The 26810-nt window shown below is 40.0% G+C and overlaps 1 protein-coding gene across 2 annotated transcripts; it reads right to left on the reverse strand.

Annotated features, from left to right (window-relative positions):
• Positions 1–15: 15 nt before the first annotated feature.
• extl3 (exostosin-like glycosyltransferase 3) lies at positions 16–26807 on the reverse strand. Of its 2 annotated transcripts, none has more exons than XM_067481788.1 (6): positions 26581–26806; positions 8751–11359; positions 7611–7738; positions 5464–5608; positions 5236–5364; positions 16–3613 (listed from the first exon to the last, which is right to left on the reverse strand). In XM_067481788.1, exons 2-6 carry the CDS (start codon positions 10887–10889, stop codon positions 3404–3406), a joined length of 2751 nt encoding a protein of 916 aa, XP_067337889.1. In that variant the 5' UTR covers positions 10890–11359; positions 26581–26806; the 3' UTR covers positions 16–3403. The 2 variants fall into 2 exon arrangements, with proteins under 2 accessions (XP_067337889.1, XP_067337890.1); XM_067481789.1 differs by lacking the exon at positions 16–3613 and adding an exon at positions 3623–4178 and having other exon boundaries at positions 26581–26807.
• Positions 26808–26810: the final 3 nt, after the last annotated feature.

The following is a 26810-nucleotide window of genomic DNA, read 5'->3' on the forward strand; positions in this document are numbered from 1 at the left end:
AAGACATAAGTTGGGTCATATTTTTAACAATATTGAGTTTTTATTTCAATCCATCATGGCCTTTTGTGGTATGTTTGATGTCATTAGACGTACAATAAAAACTGGACTCTACAGTAGCAGTAGCAACACTCCCTGCTTTAGGAAAACCAGTTCTACCACAGATCCTGGGGGGGAAACACTTTGTGGAGGAATGTAGAGGCTCTTAATTCCAGTCTCACAGCTGACCCGAAATGTGCCCTGAGGACAGGTTCAAGAATCAGCCAGGTAATTATGAAGCCCCTGGGGCTTCAATACAATTGTAGAGATGTCATGAGTGGTGAGGAGCCAAGCTGTTTTTTTGGGGGTCTTGTGCAACAACTTTGTGCAAATTTGTTTTAACCAAATTGCCACTTTACACTAGAATAATTAGAAATCTGGCTCTAAACTGACCCTCTTTGGTAAATATGGGAATTTAACTATGTTTATTTCTCAGGAGGGGAAGTGCAACAGTGGTCACTCGGAGCAGGCAGTGATTTAGATTTGGGAAGCATTAATATCAGTATCCACTGGCTCCTTCAAAATCTCCATTTACAATCTAATTACAGAACGACCCCTCTAACAATGTCATCTTGGCATTAAATGACCCCCCTTAGCATTTCGTCACACAAACTAGTTTGAGCAAAGAAATGAGCTGATGGCTCTATCTGGGTAGTATCTCTGCAGTTTGGAAAAGACCCCAAAACTAGAGTCTTGCCATTTGTTGCATGTTTAAAATATTTTATAAAATAATAATAATTTAATATAATAATAGAAATAATTTATGCTGTTTAATTAATATGAAAAGCAATTTATTTAGGAGAGGTCCGTTAAAGTATTCCCAAAGAACATATGTGGGGAAAACATGACACTTAATCTGAACATAGTTTTAAAGTGACCCTTTTTACCAAGTTAAAGTAATTGAGTTTGCCTGAACGAAAAGGATTTATAATACTGGGCTCCGATGGACTGAGCCTTGGTAAAGTACCATGCAGAGTGGATATGGGTGTACCAGACTGCATCCCTTTAGCAAGCATTTACACTTTGTGCCCTGCAAACAGTGCTGTAAGGCAGCAGACATCGTACCTATTTGGCAAAGAAAACATTCATTCAGATATGGTTTAAAAAATAAAAAATAAAAAATAAAACTGAAACCAATATGGCGACACAGTAAAGCAACATTTCTATCTGAGCTGGGAAATTTTACACTGAAGAAAACATGAAAATGGTGCTTCCGATGCAAAGCCAGAACAGTTATGCAGTATATTATAAAGAATAGTTAGACATTTTGGGAAATATGCTTTCTGCCAGAGAGTTAAACCAGCAGACTGACACCACTGTTCATTACATACACAGATCAGGTACACTTGTACAATTTAATGCAATCCATTAAAGTAGCCCCGTCATAAATTCTAATTTACCAGCGTTAACTGAAGTGCATTATACTAAAAGGTGGTTCTAAAGTTTTGGCCCCCTCATTAATTTAAAATGGGTGGCCAAACCATTAGGGCCATCTCTTAACAAAATGCACTCCAGCACGACTCCGCTACTTACTATGAACTCAATTATCAACACAGTAAAATTTTCACCTTTCTGGCAGTTTCAACTTAAAAAATTTTAAATTATAAGCTCATTAATGTAGAAATAGCCGAGCTGCTAATTCCATTAGATTGTACAAGTATAATGAATACGGTGGCTGATCTGTGTACATGTGACTACACAGCCAATAGGCTTAGTTTAGCATGAGGACTCAAAATCCACTTATCAACACCTCTTAACTCACATATCAACACATTATATTGTTTAATGCATACAGAGAGCGAACAATAAAAGGAAATAGTGATGGTTTTATGAGGGTTAAGTGCTGGACTTAACCGAGACCATTAAATTCATCTGCTAGTTGCTTGACAACAGCTTAAGAGCCAAGTAATACTCCGGAACAAAAGTCCCTGTATGCCAATCGTCATTTTTACAGTTTTTTTTTTTTTTTTTTGTGTGGACTAAACAAAAGAAGGAAAAACATGTTGATTAGTGAGCTTTAGGGAGGCGCTAGGAGATGGATTTTGTTGTCTTTAGTCACAGGCCAGCTGCTGGTTACAGGCTCACATTCTAAGGACAAATATAGGAATCTTAAATCACTGTACTGTAACAAATTACCATATTTTCCAAAAATATCAAATTACTCCATAACCTAATGTTTTTTTAATTATACTCCTAAAACTACATTTAACCTCACTGGAGACTTTCTGTATAATAATCACATTATTTAGATGTCAGACCTATTTTTTGGTCGATTTTGGCAGCCATGATTTTTTTTTATTTATATTTTTTGTTGCAGCTTAGCACAGGAAACTGTAACCAGTGATTGGTTTGTATTATTACATTTGCATGATTACTTTCACCTCGAACCAATTTTACAAAGATTAGCAAACACCCTATAGAATAAAAAAACAACAACAACACAAAAACAGGTCATTTGAACACTCAAAGACAAGTGAAGTGCCTAAGAGCGTAACAAAATGACAAAACGGTGGCTGGTTTTTATGATAAATCTGAGGCATTGTGGTGACCACTAAAGTGAATTCCTTCTTGAGCTTGTTATACTACTTAAACATAATCAGCCCAACAGGTTTTAGTTGTCAGTCGAGGTGCTGTCTCGTTCTCAGACCAATGAATCTATGTCTTATCTCCCAGAGACAGAGGTTCAGGTTAATGTTCCTTTCATAGACATTTACACATTTAAACAACATTATTTAAAAAACAAAAAAACAAACAAAAAAAAGCTGTTCCAATAAAATACTTCCGAACATCAGTGCTTTTCTCAAGTATATGTACAGGAAGTACAGTTTGTAACTGTAAAATGGAAAACAAACAGGACACATTGGCAGCCACGTGTTGCCATCTCTGCTCCCCCAGGTGAAGCTGTCACCACGCTGCACAGCCTCACAGCAGTTCTGTCACCTTGTCAGTTCTATTGTCAGCTTTGTCCTGGGAGAGTTTCTGTACACTGTGCGATTGCCTTCATCCCTCAGCAGGCTGTTAAGAGGTGCAAATTACATCTGTAGTGGTTGATGATTGAGCATGATTGAAGAACATGGAAAAGGAGCAGTAACATCCATTGAAAAGGCGTATTTCATTGGCAGTGGTCCTTTTCAGCTTTGACCTTTCAGATTTTCAGTAGAGCTGTGGATTAGACCTGCCAACAGCTTTTAAAGTTATCTTGTATACACTGACCTAGTTAAAACCCCAACCCAAAACATTCCTTCTGTACATGTTTCTGGCAATCCACCAGTCTCCATCACGGCTTGCAACTTTTCCTCTCTTTAAATACCCAGAGTCCTTTCTTCTACTCTGCTTTTGGCTCAACGCTGTGCAGCACAGCCCAGTGCTAGATGAATTTGAAGCACTTGGTCTTATCATGGGGTAAACGAGTCTTAAACAGCACAGAGTCCACGCGAAACTGCGTGTACAGCAGCGGCATGTAGCCGTACACCTTGACGAAGAAGTTTATGCACTTGTGGCGCTCGTGGAAATGTGAGTCGTCATGAGAAAGGGCCTGAGGGCAGCCAGGACAGCGGAAAGTCCAACGAGATGTTACCTAAAATAGAGAGAGAGTGTGTTAAATGGAGAGTTTTAAATATATGAAGGTATCATAGCAGTTTGCATCAGGACCTCTCTCAAACAGCAACTGTCTAAACTAGTGGTGAAGAGCAATTTCCTTAATCGAAAGTTACTTTGTTAATTATTCATTTATAAAAAGCAGGGCTCCTTTTCCATTACATTTATTGTGACCCAGGTTTGCTGCAAATTAAGATTTCACAGAGCAGATTCATTAGACAATAAGTACAAAAATAGCAACTTCATTTAAAACTCTCTCCTCTGTTGCTATTCAACAATTCAAAGTATTAAAAGCGGAAAACAATGCTGCACGACTTCCAGGTCTCCTTACAGAGCATTCATAAACCCCCCCAAAAAGTTTTCCTTCCCTGACAGGACTGGACGTTTGTCAGTGCGATGATCTGTGAGGCGCTGATGGGCAGTCAGCAAACACGTGTGACTCCATCTCGTTAAACAGTAGCAGGCACCACCAAGTGACACAGGCCTATGTCAAACTGCTGTCTATGGCTGACAGTTACACCGCAGGTCCTTGTCTTCTGCAATGTCTGCTAATAGATTTTTGTCCTGATTTTTCACAAAACTTGAGCAGGTGTGCAGGTAAGCAGTGAATTAGACACATCAACTGTTTTTCTTTTTTTACATAATCAAAACAAGATGCATGCTGTTTTTTTGCATTATTGATATGGATAATCACCTGGTGAGGGTGCATATCTTCCTTAAACATGGAGCTTTGGCTTTGACATACACGCTATTTAAAATAACATTTTAACGCGAACAGGCTTTTAATCAACTTATGTAGCTAATGTATTGTTATTAATGGATAACACGCTAGTCAAATCCACCAGTAAACATTGCTATTTTAGCCCGAGAACATAAAAGCTGCTCTGCTTTTTTCTCAATAATCCACTGATTCAAAATTGTAAACTGAATGTCACACAAAAACAACACAGTTTACCAAAAGGTTCAACTCGAGAACTTAGAGGAAAAGTTAAAGAACATGAAAACATCCGTAAGCCTGCATTTGATTGTTGTCAATTCAGCGATAGTGGTGCATTAATAAAACTCACAGCAGAAGGAATTTATTTTCTGCTTTATTTGTCTTCTTTGGCCTAAAAGTAATATAGTTGCTCATTTTTTAAGACTCCATATTCAAACTTGCCCTAAATTCATTATTCACAAGGCTTATTTCTAGCAGCGAATTGCTGTCATGCAACACACTACATCAAAGTAGTCCTTAATTCCCTTGTGCAACACCCCTGAATATTAACACCCCACTAAATCAAAAAGAACTTAAACTGAGGGCTGCAATGACATTTCTGTTTCTGCAGCCTCTCTGGCTTGATTGCTATAATTATTTGCCTTGCCATAAATATGCTCCCTGGTAATAAATGTCCTTCCAATAAAATCCAGGAGACAAATCAGGCATTACATGCCAATTTGATCTTGCGTTTTTTGATTTTTCTAGTTTTGTGGAATATTGGATATGTCAGTTTGAGTAATGTAAAGCCGAAGCAAGCAAAAATATAAATACATGTGGCCTGAGGCAGATGCTAAGCGTGCTGATGCTTAGAGCACAGCAGAACTACATGTTCAGGCTCTGACCTTGATGGGTGGTTTGCGGGTGATGTGAGAAACCAGAAAGTTCATGGCAATGTCTTCGCAGTTTATATACTCATCCACCATGTCCCTGATGGCCTGGGGCATCACGTAGGAGTACAGGTAGGCGTAATACTACAAGAAGACAAAGACACAGGGGTATGTGTGAACAACATAGTTATGACACAGCACAGCCAACCTATGAATGTGGGGGTGGGGGTGGGGGGTATTAACCTTGTGGAAGAAAGCGGCTCCTGTCAGGACCATGGACAGCTCACAGGAGTAGTTGGAGTTGTAGAGCCAGGACTGATGATTGATGTCCCATGCGTGATACCTCCCAGGGAAACCCACGATGCGATCTCTCGCTTCACGCCACACTCTGTGGGACAAAAAACAGAGAGTGTCAGTAACATATCTACTGATGAGCCGAGAAATTTTCCTCTAGCTTTTTAGAGCTAACTGTTTGGATTTCAGGTGTCTCTGCCTACGCTACTATTTTGCATCTAGCTGTTTTAACATATCGTATAAAAGGAACGTGACAACTATTATTCTCTTGGGACCAATTAAGTAACAGTTTTAGATATTATTTAAAACCACATCACTCTAGGCGCATACTGACACACAAAGTATCCAAGAAAGTCTTGGAGAACAACAACAACAAAAAAGGGTTCTAGTTCTCAAAGCACAATCAAATGTCTCAAATGTGTTCATGTGAGACCACTTTGAAGCAGGCAGATGCTGTGTAATTTTTCCTGGTGAGAGTGGAGGTGAAGAAACATTCCCGGGTAATTCTGAGGGGAGTTTGAGATAATTCATGGCAAATGACCCCATACACACAGAGTCACAGAGCCAATTTTATGCCTGCCTGGACAAGCTCCTGCACTGCCAACTTGTAGACATATCTGGGGGAGGGAAGCAATGGGAGCACAAAAATAACTTTGCAGTGTACTTGATCTTTTTATTGGTTTAAACTTGGTCTTTATATTTAAGCCACAGTATTAGCAAACGAATCATACGACAAATCAGTGAGACAAGCTGCTGACAGCATGTCTCACTTTTCTTTCCTCTGCTTAAGTTTCTGTCTCATCAACCGTTTTCAGGAATGCTGGGCTTCAGCATTTCTCCCCGTTATTTTAAATTTTGACAGAAGACAAACCTCTTCCTTCTATTTTATTGCATTTTTGAGGTCATCTTTTCTTTCTGTCTTGTGAAAATGTAGTAACATTTTACGGTAAGTAATCATGAATTCATGCATGAAAAGCCATGAATGATTGGATGTAATGCTCCATGAATTAACAGTATCTTATGCACGGGTTAATGCGAGAACAATACATTAATCAAAAATTTAGCCAAGGTATTTGAATCTCCTGAGTTTGACTTATTAACAATGTTTGTTTTCTTCATAGTAAAGTAACAATTTATAGGACCGAGCCGTCACAGGGTGCCCAGCATGTGCCTTCTGCTATGATCCAAGAGTTGTATGCATTTTAAACTAGGCATTACTTGGTTCTTGACACACACACACACAATAACCTGTATCATCATGGTATAACATTGAATATATCCAGTATTAAGTGGGTTCTATACTATGGCGCCTCGCCCAGCCACCAAGAGCCACCTTGGTGTCGGTCCCAAGCCTGTATAAAAAAAATGGGAGGGTTGCATCTGGCATAAAAACTCAATGTGTGGAACACGGACCGCTGCGGATCAAGCCGAAAGCCCTTGATCATTGAGTGGGTTGTATACCACGCGTACGGCTTTATTCACACATACAAACAAGCTACTTACGTACGGTATTGCCCAAGTTCCCATTTTGTAAACATGGTTGATACAAACGGCTTATAAATGTGATTCCATAAGTGTGCCACTATAGATCATACGGTGGCACACATAAATCTGTGCTTTAGTTACTTGTGTCAGAGGAAGAAGTTATCACCACTTTATAAGAAGGGCCACAAACATCATCAAGTAATGCTTTGTTAATAGCAAATGATAATTAACAAATGCTTTGTTAAGATCACAACTTTTAGAAATGCAACCCAATAAACTGCAGTCACTAGTCAGTTCTTCTAGCTCATCCCCATCACTGCCACCTTACTATGATGAAGAATTAATTAATAACTGATTATGTCAGGATGATTTAACTACCTCAGCTTTAGCATTAATTCATGGATTGTGTTTCTTTTTTGTAGTAGTTCATGTGGTATTAGTGCATAATCCATAACTAGGAACATTTTGGAAAAAAAGGACAAATGCCATCACACATTTTACCGGGGCCTAATGGAAAATTTTTATGTAATGGAAAATTATATATTCCAGTGGGTGCTTCTTTTGTACATATGGAACCCCAGAGGCTCATACTTCCTGTCAGCATCACTGACCGGAATCCGAACATGATCTCGTCATGGCGAAGATGAGCATCGTCATCAATCGACAGAATGGCCTCAGTTTCCACTGCATCCCAGGGAAGGAAGCGGTTGTTGAGGCTGTTTTTCTCTGTGCGGACAACCTACGGGCACAAGACAAGACATTGTTTGGCAAAGCATTTACAGATGGCACCTGTAAGAGTTGGTGCTACTCTAATGTTGAAAACATTTATGTAACACTACACAATGAGGAATTCTTTCTGCCATCTAACAGCTACATTTGTTCCTTGGCTGTGTGATGGTGGCTGACCGCAAGAGACTGTTGTTTAAACTATGCAAAGTTCAGCAGTATTTTATCCATTATTTCTTACACTATAAGAACTTTAGTAATACATAACTGAAGTAGGACTGCAACAAGCAGTTATTTTCCTTGGTAATTAATCAAGTCAAAAATACACAAAAATATCCATATGCATACTTGCTGTTTAGTCCAACAAACAGTTACAAAAGTCAAAGATATTCAGTTTATAACAAACACAGAAAAAAAAACCCTGCAAACCCTGACATCAGAAAAGCTGAAACCATAAAATACTTTGCATTTTCACTTAAATGGCCGTTAAGCATTTATCAAATAGCTGCTAAATACCTCGTACAATCAACATGAGTAAATTACATAATTGTTTTAGCATACTGAAGTGATGGCAGTCAGAATAAAGTTCATATAAAAAGGTGCCATGCAACACAAAAGACTACGAGCTCTGATAAGTTCAGAGTTCCTCTCTCGTAGTTTTCCACTTGCCCACAGTCACTGCCTCAAACCAATGTTTTGAATGTGAGCTTAATTCTAAAGCATACATTTTATTATTCATGGACGTCAGTCACCTTCACACGCTTTTAGTAAGCTGCTGGTAATTTGTATGGACTCCTGCAGAGTTTCACAGAGGCACTGATCCAAACAGCTCGATGTAGCTCGACTTAGCAAACTTTGCACAACTAGTATTTGTGACAATAAAAATGTTAGGGGTTATGGTTTTTTTGCATTTCCAAGAGAGAGCATAAGTGGCAGCTCTATTACTTAGCTAAAAAACAAAAATAAATCAAAGTTACTTTGTTAAACATATGTAAATCTAGTGAATTAACAACTTTTTCACTCACCACAATAGGTAGGCCGATGTCAGGCCACAGGAGGTCATCTGAAGGAGGTTTGGGGGAGTTCCACACCACCACTACTTTGTTGAGGTATGGCAGTCCATTCAACCTCTCTAGAGAGTTCATCAAGACCTCCTCCCTCTCATATGTCAGCATAACTACAGTGAATTGTTCTCTGGGAACATTTCCTCCTAAGGCTGCCTGAAACTCTTTCCCTGAACCACCTGTACCTCCACCTATAGGCCTGAAGCCAGTACCTGAGCCAAGAAATTTGGCTTCAGAGGGCAGCACAGGGTCAAGAGGAGTATGAGGAAACAGATGGAAGGGCCCTGGGGCCCGGTTCCATGTTTTATAGGTGTCTGCAGCTGTGTATGTGAAGTTGCGTAGAAAGCGCGGAGAAGCATAAGGGGGTTCTGTCTCAACAGGACCTAAATCCAGATCACCATTGTCAGCTAGGTTGGCATCAGTTCCTGCCAGTTTCCCAGCTTTGTGAGGAATCTCTTGGGCGGGCTCCTCTTTGATGGGTGCAGCAGGTACCTGGATGCTGGTTCTGATGCTGGCCAAGATAGTGTTAAGAACATTCTCTGAGGTGGAAAAGTAGGTTTCCCAAAGAAAGCGGCCCTGCCGCCTCATAGCCAGCATGTCGCTGTCAGACAGGCTGCGCAGCAGGAAGTGTAGCTCTGTTACACGAGGCTTAGGGACAATAATAGCAGCTTCACTCCAGCGAATAAACTGGTGGTAAGGCAGTCTGGAGTGGTCCCCCAGCACAACTGGGATGGCCCCTACCTCTAGGGCTTCAAAGAGCCTCATTCCACAGCCTGCTGAGGCCACCAGTTGTCCATCTCCTGGAGCAATAACCAGAGCAAAAGTAGAAACCTTGAGCACCTCCAGCCTGTCCTCTCTCTCACCGCAAAGAGCCCACTCAGTTGCCAAACTCAGGCGTGGGTTCTTACAGGTGAACTCCACCAGCACCTGATCCAAGTGGCTGTCCTGCACTGCCTTTAAGGTGCCAATAATGCGATCATCATAGTCAGCTGGTGGGTCACCTTCCATTTCCTCCTCAAAAGACTGAGGAGGTACTTCTTGCAGGCTGCTCCTCAGTGACTCCACCCTCTCTCCCTGAAAGGTGAAGAGGTATTTCCTCTTCACAGGAACTTGAGGGGGGACTTCCAAAAAGTTTGGTTCTGAAAGAGCATGAACCAGTGGGGACACAACCAAGTCAAAGCCCTCACGGTACTGCTGCTCCAAGAAGGTGGACTGAGCAACTGCCGCTCGTCCTGTGCTCACATTATACAAGAAGTTCTGTGTCATGGACTTTCTAGAGAGATGTACAACTACATGGTTGTGTCCATCAGATCTCCAGTACGGCAAAGCTTTCAGTTGTTTCTCCAGCTCTGACGGAGATGGCACTGGAGAAGAGGGAGACTCCTGCACCTCCCCTACCAGCACCAAATACAGGCAGGCAATGCTTGGGTTGTCTGTTACGTAAACATTGCTCTTAACTGATGCAGCAAAAGCCTGCTTTACCAGTGGGTCAAGATATTCCCCCCATGGGTAGGAGCCGGTGTCATAGACATATACAGGAAACCCTGATGTAAGAGGGCAGCGCGCATAGTCAAAGCAGGAGCGTAGCCGGCAAGAACGCACTGACTTAGGTGGAGGCAGCCCTGGGTCCTCCTTGTCTGGCAGTAGCCTTACAGGCAGTGACAGCTTGGGCTGGTTTTGGGCCATTAGTTCTTTATAGGAATGCTCTGTCTGGCTGATAACATTCTTGAGCTGCAGCAGATCCTGCTTGGCGCTGTCAATGCTGCGCTTGCAGGCCTCGATACGCAGGTTGAGTCGAGCGATCTCCCCATTGAGCTCCTGCCTCTTTGCCTCCAGCTGCAGCAGCTCCTCGCTGACTGACTCACGAATGCGACAAAGATCCTGCACGTGTTTGGCCTCACAAAGTTCTCCACCAGGCCGAGGCCCAAAGATGCGCTTATCGGGGCCTCCAGCTTCATCAATTGTAGTGAGGTAGTAGTGGGCGATGAGGGGGAAGAACACCAGGATGAAGAAGAGCATGAAACTGAGCCATGTGAGGCGCACTCGCCGCAACACCCATGGCTGGCCTCCAGCACCCCCCCCAACACCGTTACGCTGCATTGTTGACGCTCAGTCTGCTCCTTGCTTCATCAAGGAACTGTTGTTATGGGGTTCATCAGCAGCCATGGTCGACCTTGTCTGCAAGGCAGTGAGATGGAAACTAAATCATCTAGCTGGGTGTGGCTCTGTTCTTCTCTAAAGGTCATCTGGGGCAGTCTTAAAGGTCCTGTGTCTTTTGTCTTGAGATTCAGCCTCACCTGTACTCTAATATGTATTCTGATGGATCATAGCGTACACAACCTAGTGCCATTTCTGTTGTGAAGTCGAATTATCCGATTTTAAAACAGTGCCGCATCTGGGAAAGGGTGCCCCTCAGTGGAGGATTCAGAGAGAGCATGGCTCCTCACAGGGCAATGAGATAGCTGGGTGGGCTAGTTATTTCCATCTGGGATGTGCTTATTTTATGAAACCTTTTCAGTAAGTCCTCTAGATGTTGATGTTCTCCCAAACCTTCTTCCTAACACTAGACCCTGAAAGACAGAACAGTAGAAATTAGCAATGACTGAATATGATATGTTACATAATCAACAGAATTAGAAAACATAATCTGCATTTAATTTGCCATTTCAATTGGGATATCATAAAAAAATTGTCTTTAATTCATGCAGTAAAATATTAATTTTCTTAATGTCTAAAGACATATGAGTAAGTCTAGAATTATAAGTCAGAGAAATTAAATTCCTTATATTAAGCTGATTGGCATTTAGCAAAACACGCACATTAAATTTGCCTGAGTGTTGGCCACTATCTTTTGCAATAGTAATGGCAGCCTAATCCGTCATCACAGAGATGACAGATGAAGGGAATGCAGGGCCCTACAGTAGGGAACACATAACTGTATCTGTAGAATTTATATTCTGGCTTTCAAGAACATGTCACTTTACACTTTTCTTCATCCTTTTGGCACTTTACTCTGTCTAGTGCAGGGAGAAAAACTCAGTGGGATTTGTTCCCTTTACAATTTCTACGCTTTCCAAATGACCCACATTAGCACAAAACAAAGGAGAGCCATCACTAGTAATCCATACACAATATACGAGCCAAGATCAGCAACACCTCTAGTAAATCTCATTAAGGCCTCCTCCTGCATCCCGGCTTCATCACTGACTCAAATAAGAAAAGGAAAAACAAAAGGAAATCAGCTACATCTTCTGGTGTAGATTCTTAACAGTTTTATTTCAAGTTGGCAAGATGCACCTGAATGATATTATGTTTCATCTTCATCTTTCTCTTGAGTTAATCTAATGTAGGGAACTGAACAATGGATAAAAAAATAGCTGCATTTTTACTGTGCAGCTGTTTTGAAATGATAGCTCTACGCTAAATACAACAACACTTGAAGTCACAGTTGCTCACTTTGAACAGACGTGAACATCTCTGAAAGATTACTACATCATGAGCATTATGAAAATTTCAGCACAGATTGTTTCTGTCCAGGAGCAGCAGGCAGTCTGCCTTCTGAGTTCATGTCACAGCACAAGCCCTGAGGGTGTCAGCCGATATGGCGCGTGCCAAACAGCCCTTATCAAAGATATTACTGAACCCATAGTACTGAGAGCGAGCCTTGATAAAGCAGTGGAGTTCAGAGTTTACCTTTTACAGACATAATTCCTCTTGATAACAGTATTTCTCTTTGCACTACCAGTGAATTCAAATCACTGTGCTAGTAACATCATTACAGCCTTGCTAGATCATAGCACATACAGATATCATCTTAAACAAACACAAAAATCATTTATTTCAACTAATCATGTCAATGCACCCTCCATGAGACCAGAGATCCCTAGCGCTCCTGAAAAATTGCATCTTGCTACACAGCTGGTGTTTGTGTGTACACCTGTCAAGGACAGAAATGAGGAAAGGTACTAACCGATCACATGAAAGACACGCGATCCCTGATCTGACTGACATCCTGCTGCTGCTTGTCTCTTTATCGCGTCATGCCAGAATGCACCCAGAAACCTACATACTATCATGCTGCATGCAGATAGTAAAATATGCCTACATGATAATCTTTTCAATATTGTTTTATCTAATAAATATTTCTCAGAGCTAAAAGGTAGCAGTTTCTGGTTTTAGACAACAGTCCCACACCCAAAGGCATACAGTACACTATGTATTTCAGAAAATCACACAGTGACAGGATGGTGAAATGCAATAAAAGCTTTCAAGTCACACCAGCTCAGAGTCTTTTGTGCAAACAAACTGTGCTCCAAAAGCTAATAAATTAAGTAGCTAAAAATAGATTATGAACAACATATTTCTTCCAGAGTCTTCAAGTGTCTTTTTTTATGGTTAGCCTGAATCCCTGCTTGTCAGCAGTTTGGACTGGCTTCATGTATTTGTCTCAGTGCCACTGCCTCTGTCAGTTTGTTCCAGCGTTTACTTCTTTTATCATAGGAGGAACCACTGGCAAATGCATCTCTTTGGATTATTATAAGTTTTTATTTTTATTTTTTTTTACTGTTGATGATCTAACAACGGGTATTCTCATGTTGGTGCCAATTATGCTTGAGGTGGTGGAACAAATAATTTGACTCACGTTCCCACCATTTCATCATTGAGGTTTCTAACAACATGCAAATCAAAGATGTTTGAGTCACATTTATATGACACAGAAAGTAGTATATGTATTATATATATATATATAATAGTAGAAATGACAAATATGACAAATTCTTAGAATGGGGAGTAGTTATGATTAAATTTCTGAATTGGGTCACTCATTTAGTTGTTTTGATAAAATTTCAGATCTAATGTACTGGGCTGTAAGTAATCCTGCTAATAATTTCTTTGCTCAATCTAAAAATGTCAAATGAATGCAAATTGTTACATTCCTCCCAGCTATGCTTAGTCTTTAAAGGGCGCCTGATTTTGAATTTGCTTTTTTTGGTTCTGGTTTAGGTAGTAAATGTAAATAAATGCCATTAAATTTCCCTTTGACGTCCTTATATTAAACTATCTCTCTATGCTTAGCTGAAAAATGCCTCAAGATCACTTGGAGGAACTTTAGATTATGTCATTGATGCTCACACTTTGGAAATTGCAATTTTTGGTCAAGCTGCGTTGTCTCCTCCAGATGACGTGAACTCCTAATGATGAAAAACTCCTCCGGGCGATGTCATCTGGAGGAGGTAATATTTTGATATAGGGATGTTAGAGGGAAGTTTAAATGTACATTTAAATGTACATTTACACAAAAAAACAAAACTAAAGAAAACTATAGAAAGCAAGTTGAAAATTGGTGAAGTGTCTTGTCTGACCAGCAAACGGCAGGACACAGACACTTTTTTACAATCAAGTAGCATATTTAAGAAGCTAAAAATCAATAAATGTTTGGATTCTGAGACTAGATTATTTTTAGTCCCAGAAACTAACTACAGGCCAGTGTATTCTGCTGTACTTAGGAGGATACATGTACATTAAAAACTCCCAGGCCATATGGCCCTATGAAGGCTGACCACCATCCTGCTGCTCAGTGGTGTGCCGGAGGAGCAGAGTGACCCAGAGGCAACTATCAAAACCGTCTGATTAATTTCTGCATGATTGCCAGTGTCAGAGGGGTAATGGCAGACAGATGTTGGCAAACGTTGTTGCTAGGACTAATCTGAAGCCAAAAACATTGTAAAGCTCAGCCTGTGACTGGGAAACAGCAGCACACAGACCCACAGAAACACAAACTAAATTTCAATCTCTTCAGTTGTAGCTTTCTAATCTACAGAATGGGTTCTCTCTGGGAATGGTCGACTTAATCTGGCTGCGGTCTGCATGGAAAATGCACAGGCAAGCATTGATCGGTCTGAACTTACTTTGTGAGGATCAATGATAATGCCACCATTACCTACCACTGAGCCGTGAGGTGGTTTGATGTTAAGCACCTAAACGGCTACAGCTTAAGCCATTTGCACTTGTGGAGTGGAGTGTAAGAGTGGAGCTACATTATATGCACTTGCAAAGAGATACTGACACGCCTGTCCTTGCCCTGACCTCATAAACACAGCCCCCAGTTACAATATCGCATGAAGCCACTGGGCTACAGTTACCTTTTTGTTAATAAATTAATGTAAGATCCAAAACATTTCTATGACAAAATACGTTATTACCTCTAAAAGGAAGTGGCCCGCCTCTCTAATGACCCAGAATTTAAAATAAAAATTGTTTTTTCTCCATCTAGGGAGATAGGGATGAGATTGGTTTCTCTCCCTATGTGTAACATAGACTCCATTAGTCCTGCAGTGTGTTTGCCAATCAAGACCAAATTTTTTGTTCAAGCCAAATAAAAAAAAGAAAGAATGTACGGTTGTGTCTGCAGGCACGCACAGATGCATAATGTGGTGATTAATACCAAGCAGGTCTGGGCAAAATATCTTTATCTGGAGTCAAAAAAAGAACTGCAGCAGATGCACAGCTCAGAGCCAGAATGAACGAGTAAGGACGCTGCTTTCTGGTTTGCAGACATTCGAGGGCAAGAACTTGTATAAATGTTTGAACAGTCTGTCTGCACACTGGAAATGCTTTCCAAGACAGTCCTGAAATTCCTTTATAGCAGGGTTTTACTTGACCACATTTAAGGTAACTCAGGGGTACCATCACATGTAGGCGAGACAGGCAAAGGCAGCATTAGGTTGGCACATCCTGCAAAGTTGAGCATGAGGGCGTTTTTCAGCCCATATGACTGAGGTTTTGACAGATAGCAAGACAAGGTGAGGGATTTGGGGCGCGACAGAAAGATCACACGGCTTGTATTATTAAAAAGATGAATCTCTGACTTTTCCTTCAATGTCTCCACCCCTCTGAGGATAATAATGCTGACCATAAAAGTGATTTTCCACATTATTGCAAATGCTCTCTCCTACTCTTCTATGTATGATTCACTGCTAGAAAACGTGGAGTAAGTAAACTGATAAAAACTATAATAACATCATCTGTAATTTGTCAGCCAGACTCATGGTCCCAAGTTCAACTTGTACATTTTTAAAAAGGTAACAAGTCTAAAAGTGTTCAGCCATGTTGGTAGCTCTGTGACTCGCACTAAATGTGTCTGATGGGAAAGCCTGCAGACATTTGGTCATAAACCAAAGTAAGAGTTTCTATTTATTACACTCACTGTGAGGGAAACTTTGTACCAAACCTTTGGCCACCCAAATAGCTATTTTTGCTTCTGCTTTGTGAACCTAATCTGCTTAGAATTGGAAAAACTACAGGATCTCAGCATTATACACTGCTGGTTCAACTAAACAAACAACAAAAAAAAGGTATTTAGTATTCCAGACATTTTACAGACTTAATGCCCAACTGAGAAAATAATCAGCAGAATAATCAATTATGTAAAATAATGTATTAATAAGTTTGTTATAGTCCCAGTTTCATAAAAAAAATAGAAAATAAGAAGAATTACTGTATAACTATGAAATTAGGCCTATGAGTGGTGTAAATCCAAAAACACACAATCTGAAATTACTGCAGCACAGGCCTCTGGAGGGGATGCTGCTACACTTAATGTGGGCTGGGACTTACCCCGATCTATTCTCTCCTTACGGGGATTTGGCTCATTGTGCTTGTAGACTACCCTTCCTATAATTATTTGTGATTTCATGAAGGAGATCGCAGAAGGCATTCCCCATGGAGGTGATGGAGGGAAAAAAGATGGAGGCAGCTGCAGGGGAACAGCTGTTGCAGTCATGGATCATGGCCCATCTGCAAACGGCTGACTGAACCATCTCAAGGACCTTTTCCACTGGTAAGAAAAATGTAAGAATTGTAAGGAGTCACATTTTGAAATTTTCCTCATCTTCAGCGTTTTATAAGGACACAGCTGCTGTAATATGATTTAGAGCTGAAACAGAGTTGATTCATTTATATTGATCAGCAGAAAATGTTTTAAGCTAAATTTGATTAGCTTTAATTGAATGGATAATTTAGTTCACTTATTAATGCTCTTACTGGTGTTTCTTTACAGCTTTTTAATATACATGGTTACTAGTGTTATTTTGCAAGACTTGTACTTTACTGAAGTATTTCCATTTAATCTTACTTGCACAAAAAATGTCTTGCATGTAATTTTCATTTTGAGAGTTTGCAAATCTGGACTTGACCTTATAATATAAACATCAAATTCGATACATTAAATACAATAAAGTACATTTCTGTGTGGAGGGCTTGTCCGTCTGTACAGATCCTCCACAGCTGAGATACTACATTACTGCAGAAATGATAGATGGGCTGGATGTGGAGTCATGTTTGCAATATGCAGGCAACTAAAAATCAGTCATAATTGTATGCACAATCAGTGTGTTTACATGCACTTAAGTAACCAAGTTACAGTCAGCTCTCACGGGAAAGCTGATTTTTTTAATTGCCATGTAAACAGGAAAGCTGGTTTTTCTGTAACCAGGAAGGGGATTAGCAAAACCTATTTCCCTTTACGTAGATTTCCACATGGGCCGTGTTTACATGCACTTAAAGGACGCGGCGTCTTTACAGATTTTGAACTTCTTATAGGGTTCTAGTTTGGATAGTGCATGTAACTGAATAACACTAAACGTCCCTCTGATTTTCCTATATCAAAATATCTCCCCCAGATGACATTATCTGAACTGCTAATGATGAAAAACTCTGTCATCTGGAGGAATGTTTCAGCCAGAAGCAGAGAAATATTTTAATATAGGGAAGTTAAGGAAGCAAAAATCTAAGTCAAGGAGAAAACATCAAAGCAAAGTCCTATCAGAAAAGTGTTTACATTTCATGAGATGCAAGTGCAACAAAAGAGGGAAGTTTTTTTTTTGTTGTTGTTGTTTAATAGATTTAAGTGCATAGGAAGGTGCGGAAGAGTTCTGTTTTTAGCAGCTTTTTGAATAGTGGGAGTGACTTTTCTGAGTGTGAAAAGTTTGGAATCTCGTTCTACCATCGTGGGGTCATTGATGTATATTTACACCCTAACCTAAAAGCCATAGAAAGAAAACTGGAGAAGTCGCCATTTAAGTAACCAGATTATGGGAAATTTGAATATACATGCAGCAGAGAAGTAAAAAGATTTGATTTCTCATCCACCTTAGACTTGGTTTGTATCACACATTGTATCTGTATTGTGACAGAAAATATTGTCTGCTGAAGACTAAAATATTTTTGCCGTTTATGTCGTTGCACAGTCACACGGGGAGAAAGAGAGGAAAGATGAATGAATTAAAAATGCATATTAGCGTGAAAAAGCAACTTATTGAGACTTCTAGGAGGCACTTTGTGTTAGTCACTAGGTGACCTAGTTACCGATCTTCCCTTTCATTTAGCAGTTCAAGTGTGTCTGCAGCCTTTCGTTAGGCACTTGCGCTGTTGGAAAAAAGCTGTTTAGACCTGGTTATTCATATACATGGCAGAGAAATAAACGTTCTCTGGAAGAAATCTACTTCTGGAAATTTCCCTCATTTCAGAAACCAGCTCTACCGAAAAAGCAACAACCTGGTTACTTAAGTCCATCCAAATGCATTAATGGAGAACGCAGATTTCTTTGCCATGTATATGCATAACCAGGTTTCTGATTATACCAACACGTTTTCCCACGTTCCCTAAATGTAAACATCATATGTCAATGTGAGACCAAAAACCAATACTAAACAAAGTGATCTCGGGGTTCTCAAGAAGCTTCCTTCTATTCCTTTATGCCACTGAAGAAATGACAATGAGGCCCTTATAATCATCAAGAGGATCAGTGTAGTAATGACCAGGCGCGTGAGCAGTTAGGATCATCCTCCATGTCGATTTCTTCCCGCTCAGTACAAAATATGAGTGTGTTGACCTTTATCTCACAGTGTGAGGATTAAAAAGTTAGAGAGACAAAGACAATTGAATGCAGATGGAAGCCCCCCCGTTTGGAAACGTCACACATAACTTGCTTGGCGACATGCATTTCCAAATTTAACCGTATTATGTTTTGTACACGTGGAGACAGAAAGGGGTGTGTAAATATACTGAAAGAGACAGAAAGAAAAGAAAAATTACCTGATAATGACATAAACCTGGGTGCCTTCCAAACTTGTGAAATATGACAGATTACACAGGAGATCAACTCAAAAGGAGGAGCCAATGTTGCACATTTGTCTTTTAAGAGATATATATCAAATGTAAGCAAATATTTCTGTTTATAACTTAACAATAGTGGACATTTTGAGTGATGAGATTCTGTTAATAAATGCTGGGAACATGATAAACAAAAATGCCTCATGCTGGCTTTGTAGCAAGTGTCACCTAACCCTTGGCTGTAAAAGAAGCCCAGGGTGGGGTGGGCAGAGAGACCCCGTTGGTGAGAAATGAGAGTGTGATAGCCAGTTAAGGGTCAGACACAGAGGACTCCCCCATTTCATGGCACACAAGAGCTCACACATTCTTCTAATGAGCTTCTACTTCAAAAATCCTCTAGAGATACTCTGACGTTTTTAATTTTTACCTAACATTCCTTTGCCAGAAGCTTTCACAGTGGGTCAAAGATGATTCATGCTTCAGTTTGGTTACTTTGTTCCTTCCTATAAACAAAGGACAGTTAGCTGAAGATTTGCAGCTGGGTTTTCCTCTTTTTATCAATTATGGTTTCACTTGTATTAGTCTTAATCTTTTTGCACTATTTTATTGTTCAAAATGATTAAACACTGACCTACAGGAAAGATAAGTTGTAGTGTTTAAGCAATGTTAAAATACAGATGTATGATCTGGTGAGCAGACTTCAGGTGAGATGCCAATTACTTGTTATTAGGGTCGAGATACACTTGTTGTTTATCACAAACTTTCTTGCCTAGTTTGTGTGTCTGGAGAATTTAAACGTTTATCCATAAGGGGCAGACTCTGGCCTATTCATCCCTGACCGGAAATAGAATCCATTCCCGAACGAATGCCCGCTTTTCCACAACATAATCAAAAGCTGTGGCAACACATGAACAGATTAATTTTGAGATCATGGCAGAGAACCAGGGAAAGCAACATAAACGGCAGGCATGAAGATGTGGGTAGTTGTGGACATGCTGAGGAAGTTTTGCCCCAAAACTTTGCACTGTTATCACTGTGAGCTAATGATCCCTTGATACTGTCCCAACATGCATGCATTGCATGTCACGTACACCGGGCATTAGTTTCTGATGACGTGCATGGCCGACGCTTTAAATCAACGCAGAGTTTAATGCCTTTGTAAAGTGTCAACGTGAAGAGTAGGTTTTACAGATTTCTGAAAATAGCTACTGTGGCACTAAAACTTGAGGAGGAGGAGAAGGGAAATGAGAAGGTAACATAATTTGGTGTCAGTAATCTAAATGTAAGCTTCTGTGATTTCATGAGAGCACATATTGTTCTTGCGTCTTGTGTTTGCTTTCTGGAGCTTGATTAGAGCTGATGAGCTTCCAGCATTAATCAGTGATGTTGGGGCTGCTATTACTGTCTGATCAGGGATGGAATTACACAACTGTGTAGTCACAAATTATATCAAAGTTGTTCAGAAAAAGTTCAGGAATTGTAACTTTTGGAGGAAGGGAGTTAAATTAACTGAAGCCCAAGAGCATCTGCGGACCCAAAAGTCCCAATTACAGAAGAGATCGGCTACACTTGCTCAGTGTTGCTTCGACACTAAAGCAGTCAACAGTAGGGCTGCAAGTAACAATTTTCAATATCAATTAAACTGCTGATTATGGTTTAATTAGCCAATCAATGTCACCGTATCTAAAATGCATATTATAATCCTTTCACAGTTAAACTAACAGCTTGAAGTCCAAAGATATTCAGCTTAGGGTTACAGTACGGTCAAGACAGAAAGGGATTAAATCGCTTTATTGAGTAGCAGTCACTGACAAATGATTATTAACATTCAACATTATTAAATGAAGGTAATTTACATTTGGAACACGGACAACACATTTTTTGAAACCAAAGTTTAAAGCAGCTTTGCTTCCATGTCCTGTAGCACAACAAGCCCCGGTGTCATGTGACCCAGCATCTATTATGTTAAGCCCCATCTTCAGGGAATTTCTGTGCCTGCAACTGGCATTGACTCATTCATTACCAAAAATCTAATTATAGACTACCACATGTTTCGCATTTAACCATATAATTGCTTTAGGCTCACATGAAAGGAGACAACACGCAACAAACAGGCCCATCCAACCTGGCACAAGTACGAAAATTATTAACTAAAATGGAAATTAAACCCTGTTTCTGCTAGTCCATGGTCACATCAGTATGATATTGCCTAAATTTATATTTTTTTATTTTTAGTGTTTTGCCTTTACTAAAACGGTATTTAGTTCCACCTCTTGAATTTAAATAAAATCTGAACGCGATACTCATTTTTAGGGTTTCAGGTGTGTTTCAGTTTGTACAAATAGGGCAACATATCCCACCTTTCTCATAGATCACAAGCTCTTTGCATTGTGGACTCCAGTCCAGCAATTAATTCTTCGTACTTAATCTCTGATCTCAGACCAAATAAAAAAGGTTGTCAGGATTTTTCCAACAAGTCTCACGACATCTTTGCAGAGTTACTTTAACGTCTTAACATTAATCTAGAATTGTGTGGATTTGTCACAATTCTGAAGGTCAGCTGGGATATAATCATAATTTACTTGTAGCAAAGAGAATCCGCCCATTACAACTACAAGACCTTACACAGCTCAGTGTTACAACAGTTAAGACAAATGACAGCAGAAAAAATAAAAAAATAAAAAAATGAGAGCTTTACATTCCAGAGTGACGCAAATTCACTTATGGAATAGATTTTGAGTTTGCTGCTGTAGTGACTTTCAAGTGTCAAAAGAAACATTTTTTATTCTCTCACAGAAGCAACATGTAAGATAGAGGGATATGCACTACGCCACATGGTTCATGGGCACTAAATTCCGGTAATAAACAAGCCTTGGAGCTAAGTTATGACTGTAGGATTAACAGGCTTTGGTGTCGTCGGTTCTGTTATAGGTCCTAGAGAAATGAAGATTAGAGATTTCCTATTTATTATTTCTACTCCACTATCTTGCACATTTTTTCTGACCAACATAATTTTCCATGATGCATTTTTGCTTTTTTCAGTCCAAAGGAGATCTCTAAGACTGCGTGAGGGGTGGAAGCAGCCCTCTTTCTCTCACATGCTGCAGCACGGAGAGAACTAAACATTCAAAAGTGTGGTTACTCTCCAATGTCAATGCTGACAATGGTCATAGCCACAAGTGCAACCAGTCATTATTGCTCTTTGGAGATATGTGAAGTGTACAAACAGGCCGATGATTAGCAGAGATGTTTTTCTTAGAGAATGTGAAACACCACATTAGAGATTTTTAAATTCATTATGAGTAGTGAAAACATATTTTTGGTTTGATTTTGAGAATATTATGTATTAACTGGACTATGACTGGCCATCACTGCCTCGATAATTAATGGGAAACACCGTTATGTGAGAAATACTGTGTGTCATATGCTTCTATTTTGTTTAGCATTAAAATTACAATATGCATTTCTTGGCATAAAGCAAGTGATAGCATGAGACTGTAAATCAAGCCATTCTGCTCTGCAACACTCTTCTTACTTGTTCAGGTGTAACTTGTAAGAACAATAAATGTAATAGTGAAAAAGTTAAGAATCATAAACAAACAAAAAAAAAAAACACTTTTCTGATTGGTTAGGAAAAAAAGAGACTTGCTAACACCACAAAGCTGCCACTGGTGTTCACTGAGCCTGGGTCACAGCAGTACCTCTTTACAAAAATTACAAAAAAAGTTTAAATGCATTTTAAACTACGTCTGCAACAGTAAAGCATTGTATCCTACTAACTAAAAATACTCATGTATGCAGCAGCTCATAAATGATACAAAACAGCACCTAATGCTCATATTTGAGAATTCTTTATTTAATCAATGATTTATCAAAGAATTATTAAGGATAGTCTAAATGTACACTATGCCTATTGACAAAATGTTGCAGCCCAACTGTTTTTATACCCCCATCTACTCATCCATAGTTAAACCTGGCTGTTCCAGCAATCGTTTCACATAGAAATCCGTTCGGGGGCAACACGTCAAAATTAACACACAAGCCCTGAAACCCTGCCCTCCTAACAAATAAATCCAGTTATCTTGCCACAGCAGTGGTGCAGACCCAGTTGCTGTGTCCTCATGAGAGCTCTCCCTCTTCTATGCAGGCTGGAATAGACCGTAACAGATTGACTCAGGCTGACAACAGCTGCCAGAACCCTGCAAGCCTCGTCCTCTAGACACTGATGGATTGTGGGAGGGGAGCCAGGGTGATTAGCCCCTGACACATAAGAATTATTGCAGTCTACCACCCAAAAAAACCTGAGTTTCAACGTGTGGCACTCACTCGGCATTAAGTCATGTTGTTAGTGCCTGTTCTGTCCTATAAATGCCCTGGGTGTAAACTCATTGTGTCAATAAAAAACAAGTGGCAGAGCCATGTAAAGGCTTTAATCAAGCCTGAAGCTATGTAGGGGAAAACTAAAGCAGGAAAAGTGATAATGCTCTTTTTGCAGGACAAGATTTTATGATTTTTAATAAGATTAGATTTTAGATTAAAAAGAAGGACTAACAATCAAATTTACACTCTTGCCTCGCAACAAAGCATTTATTTTTAACTGCTGCGGTCGTGTATGAGTTTGACAGGGGCATACACTAACTAAGGCCCGCTGCAGGTAGGAAAGTGGTGCTTCTATTTAGAGAAAGCTTGCCAGTCGGTTAAAATGAATTGGCTGGGGGAAAAAAACCCTACTGCTTGACTAGCAGGCATGGCACAGAGAGCTGATGTTTGCTAACTCTGCCTAAAGTAAAACTAGTCCTGCCATCTCTCTTTCCCCAGCATTTTCTTTCTCACATGGCTACAAGCTGCTGCATCTGTTCCTGTCAGGACTTTTATTCATTTTATGTATTTCTCGCTTGCCTAGTGCAAAAAAAAAAAATATTAACATCCTGCTGTTGTTCAATAAACATACAGAACAAGCTGTCCTAGGTTAATGTAGCCTTACTTTTCCAGAAAGCAGCTGTTCAGAGCAGGGTAGGAGCTTACTCCTCAATACCAATAACACTCAGCTGCTCAAATAGAGATAAACCTCTGCACTCTCTCTGATAAGAGCAGGACAGATTGACACAATGCAATGTGAGAAGAACCAAGTCCATTTGGTGAGTTATCCATACCCTTGTTACAAAGACACAACAATTAATGCCCAACAACACAGCCAAATGTCCCACTGTGACTTTTTTGAAATCAGACTAAAATGACAAATCTGGACTGTACTCAAAAAGCATACTTAACCCCTATGAGTATATTATTCCTTAAAGTTGTGACATGTGGAAATGGAAGGATTATTCAATTGAGATTAACAGCAAATTAATTAACAATTGTTTATATGATGCATTTAAACGTATAATTAGTTATTCTTTAAGCAAAAGTTCCTGAAATTCTGTTGTTTCAGCTTCTATATGATGAATCTCTTTCTAATTTTATTTGTCTTCTATGAAAGTAAATCAGACATCTTTGGGTTCTGCACCACTGATTAAGAAACAGCTGAAAGCTTCACCTTGGGCTTCAAGAAGTAGTCATATGCATTTTTTTCCTCTTCTCGGATATTTTTTCAATTTATTCAATAAACTGAATGAATAGACACTGACATTGCTGCAGGATCAGTCGTATGCTGCACTGCCAAACCACATCCTGACCAAAACCAGCATTTGGTGAAAGAATCAGAATAAAGTGTCTTTCATTTGACCAGGAAGGAGCAGGGACCTCTACGATAAAAAACACACTCCGAGTCGGCTTAGTTTTGCTACAAACACAGCTGGGAATAGAAAAGTGTCTTGATGTCCCTGAACTGCTGGTCTACATCCTGACAGCCAAAGATCCCTAACCACTGTGCACGTTTTACAGGCATTCAACCTGAAGATGATCCAAAACGCGACAACACATTTATTGCTCAAAAATGAAGAAATAAGCAGTGCACGTGTTTTACAGTACAAGATATGTAGTATCTGTGAATCCATCAATAAAATGGTCGTAGAATGTCTCCAAATACAGACGCCAATTTGCTGTGATACTTTCAAAGAGAAGGGCACTGACTGGGTGGTGTCTCACCCAAGTGACCTACAAAAACAGCAGCATGTGAAAGCTCACATACAGACTTTGGAATTTAATAAGTAATGACCAATACTATACAAGTAATTACAAGGTAGTACAAGTTCAAAACAATTATTGGTTTGAAAGTGAAGAAAGAACATAAAAATGAGACAGCAAACCTAAATCTAAACTCTGTAACATTTGCACCCCAAGCTGCCTGTATACAGCAGGGGAATATTTGTTATTTCATGCAACCAAACCCCTACAGTCCCTTTTTCTCTCTGCATCATCAGATTCAGGACATTGCATTTGCTCAGCAACTTTGTGTTCCCACAAAGTTCAAGACTTTAATAAATATAAATACAACATGTAACCAAACTATGAAATCTGACTCCTATCTTCAGCTTAATAACTATTGGACAAAACCATTTTTCTCGTTGTTTAAATCCACACAGCTTCCTTTATGGTGCATTATATGCATTACAGACAACAAATAAAGCACATAGTTCTGCAAGAGGCTGCGTTAAGTGATTAACTCTTGGCACCGAAATCAAAACTGTTAAAATAGGTTTACTGGTTAGGGAAACATTTTTTAAAGCAATACAGCTGGGAGGAACATAAACATGCTAAGCGAGGAATATTTCCAGTCTGTAAGAGGATGCTTCACCTTCTTCAATTTATATTCAGTGCTGAGGATTCCTTCAATTCAAGAAGGCTCATCTCAGCTGAGATGTACTGCAAATTACACAACTGCCAGGTTACTAATGCAGTCTAATATAGCGTAATATAGATATGTGGTAATAGTCCGATTTTTGGAACATATGGCTAGTAATTCGTTGGCTATTTACACAAAGACATCACAACTTAATAGTACACTACAAAAAAGAAAACTAACAAAGCAAGATTTTAATCGCATTCTTATTCTCAGAGCCATTTTTCTGACGCTCCTAACATCACATTAACAAATCGTTTGTTTGCATAATCAATAATATTTGCAGCAACGTGTTTTAGTGCGACAACGAAACGGTCGTTTGGGTATTAACGAGAAGATTGAAAGTGTTTTTATTTATCTTTAATAATTACCATCAATTTTTCTTGCCCGCAACTAGCAGGTCGTCGTTAAATTGCCACTTTTTTAAATGAGATTTGGCGCTGTACTCATAACGTTTCACGCCTTACGAGCGCTGTGTGCTGGACCCTCACACGAAGGAGGGAGGTCAAACATTTAAAAGTGTTAACAGCAGGAACATTTTATCATCAGTCCTAACAGTCTATCTTGCATCAAGCACCGGCTACAGCGGCTAACGTTACACCGGCTGGTTGACGTGTGGCTCAAAGCGAAGCAGACTCACGACTTGCAGCGACTCAGCTACCACAAAGTGTCTCTAAAGCCTACAACTGATAAATATACCAGCTGTAACAACTGCATCGAAGAACGAGAGAACATGACATAAGGCCACATGAAGATAAGGGACGGGACGGGGGGTATTAAGAGGGGGCCATGCCTCATCTGGTCCATTAGCTAGCCTGCTAGCCAGCAGCGGTCACAACAAACTGCATTCGCTCCCCCCACTCTGGCAGACCAATGTTAGCCGCAGTTGCTACTCACCCGAGCAGAAGAGTCGAGGGTGTCCTAAAATCCGAGTCACGGGCGTCCTGCAGGTTTGTCAAGTCGCAGACTTGTCGCTGTGCTGGATTCAAACGGAGACATGGTCCGGACCAGCCTGCAGTGCTGCTGCGTTTTCTCCTCACGGAGACATTAAAAGCTGCATTGTTGGAGCGGCGGCTGCACAAACAGCACCCGACAGCTCGCAGCAAAGCATTGTGGGAAACAGTGTT

The sequence above is a fragment of the Channa argus genome, chromosome 17 (assembly GCF_033026475.1).
Source record: "Channa argus isolate prfri chromosome 17, Channa argus male v1.0, whole genome shotgun sequence".
Lineage (NCBI taxonomy): Eukaryota > Metazoa > Chordata > Actinopteri > Anabantiformes > Channidae > Channa > Channa argus.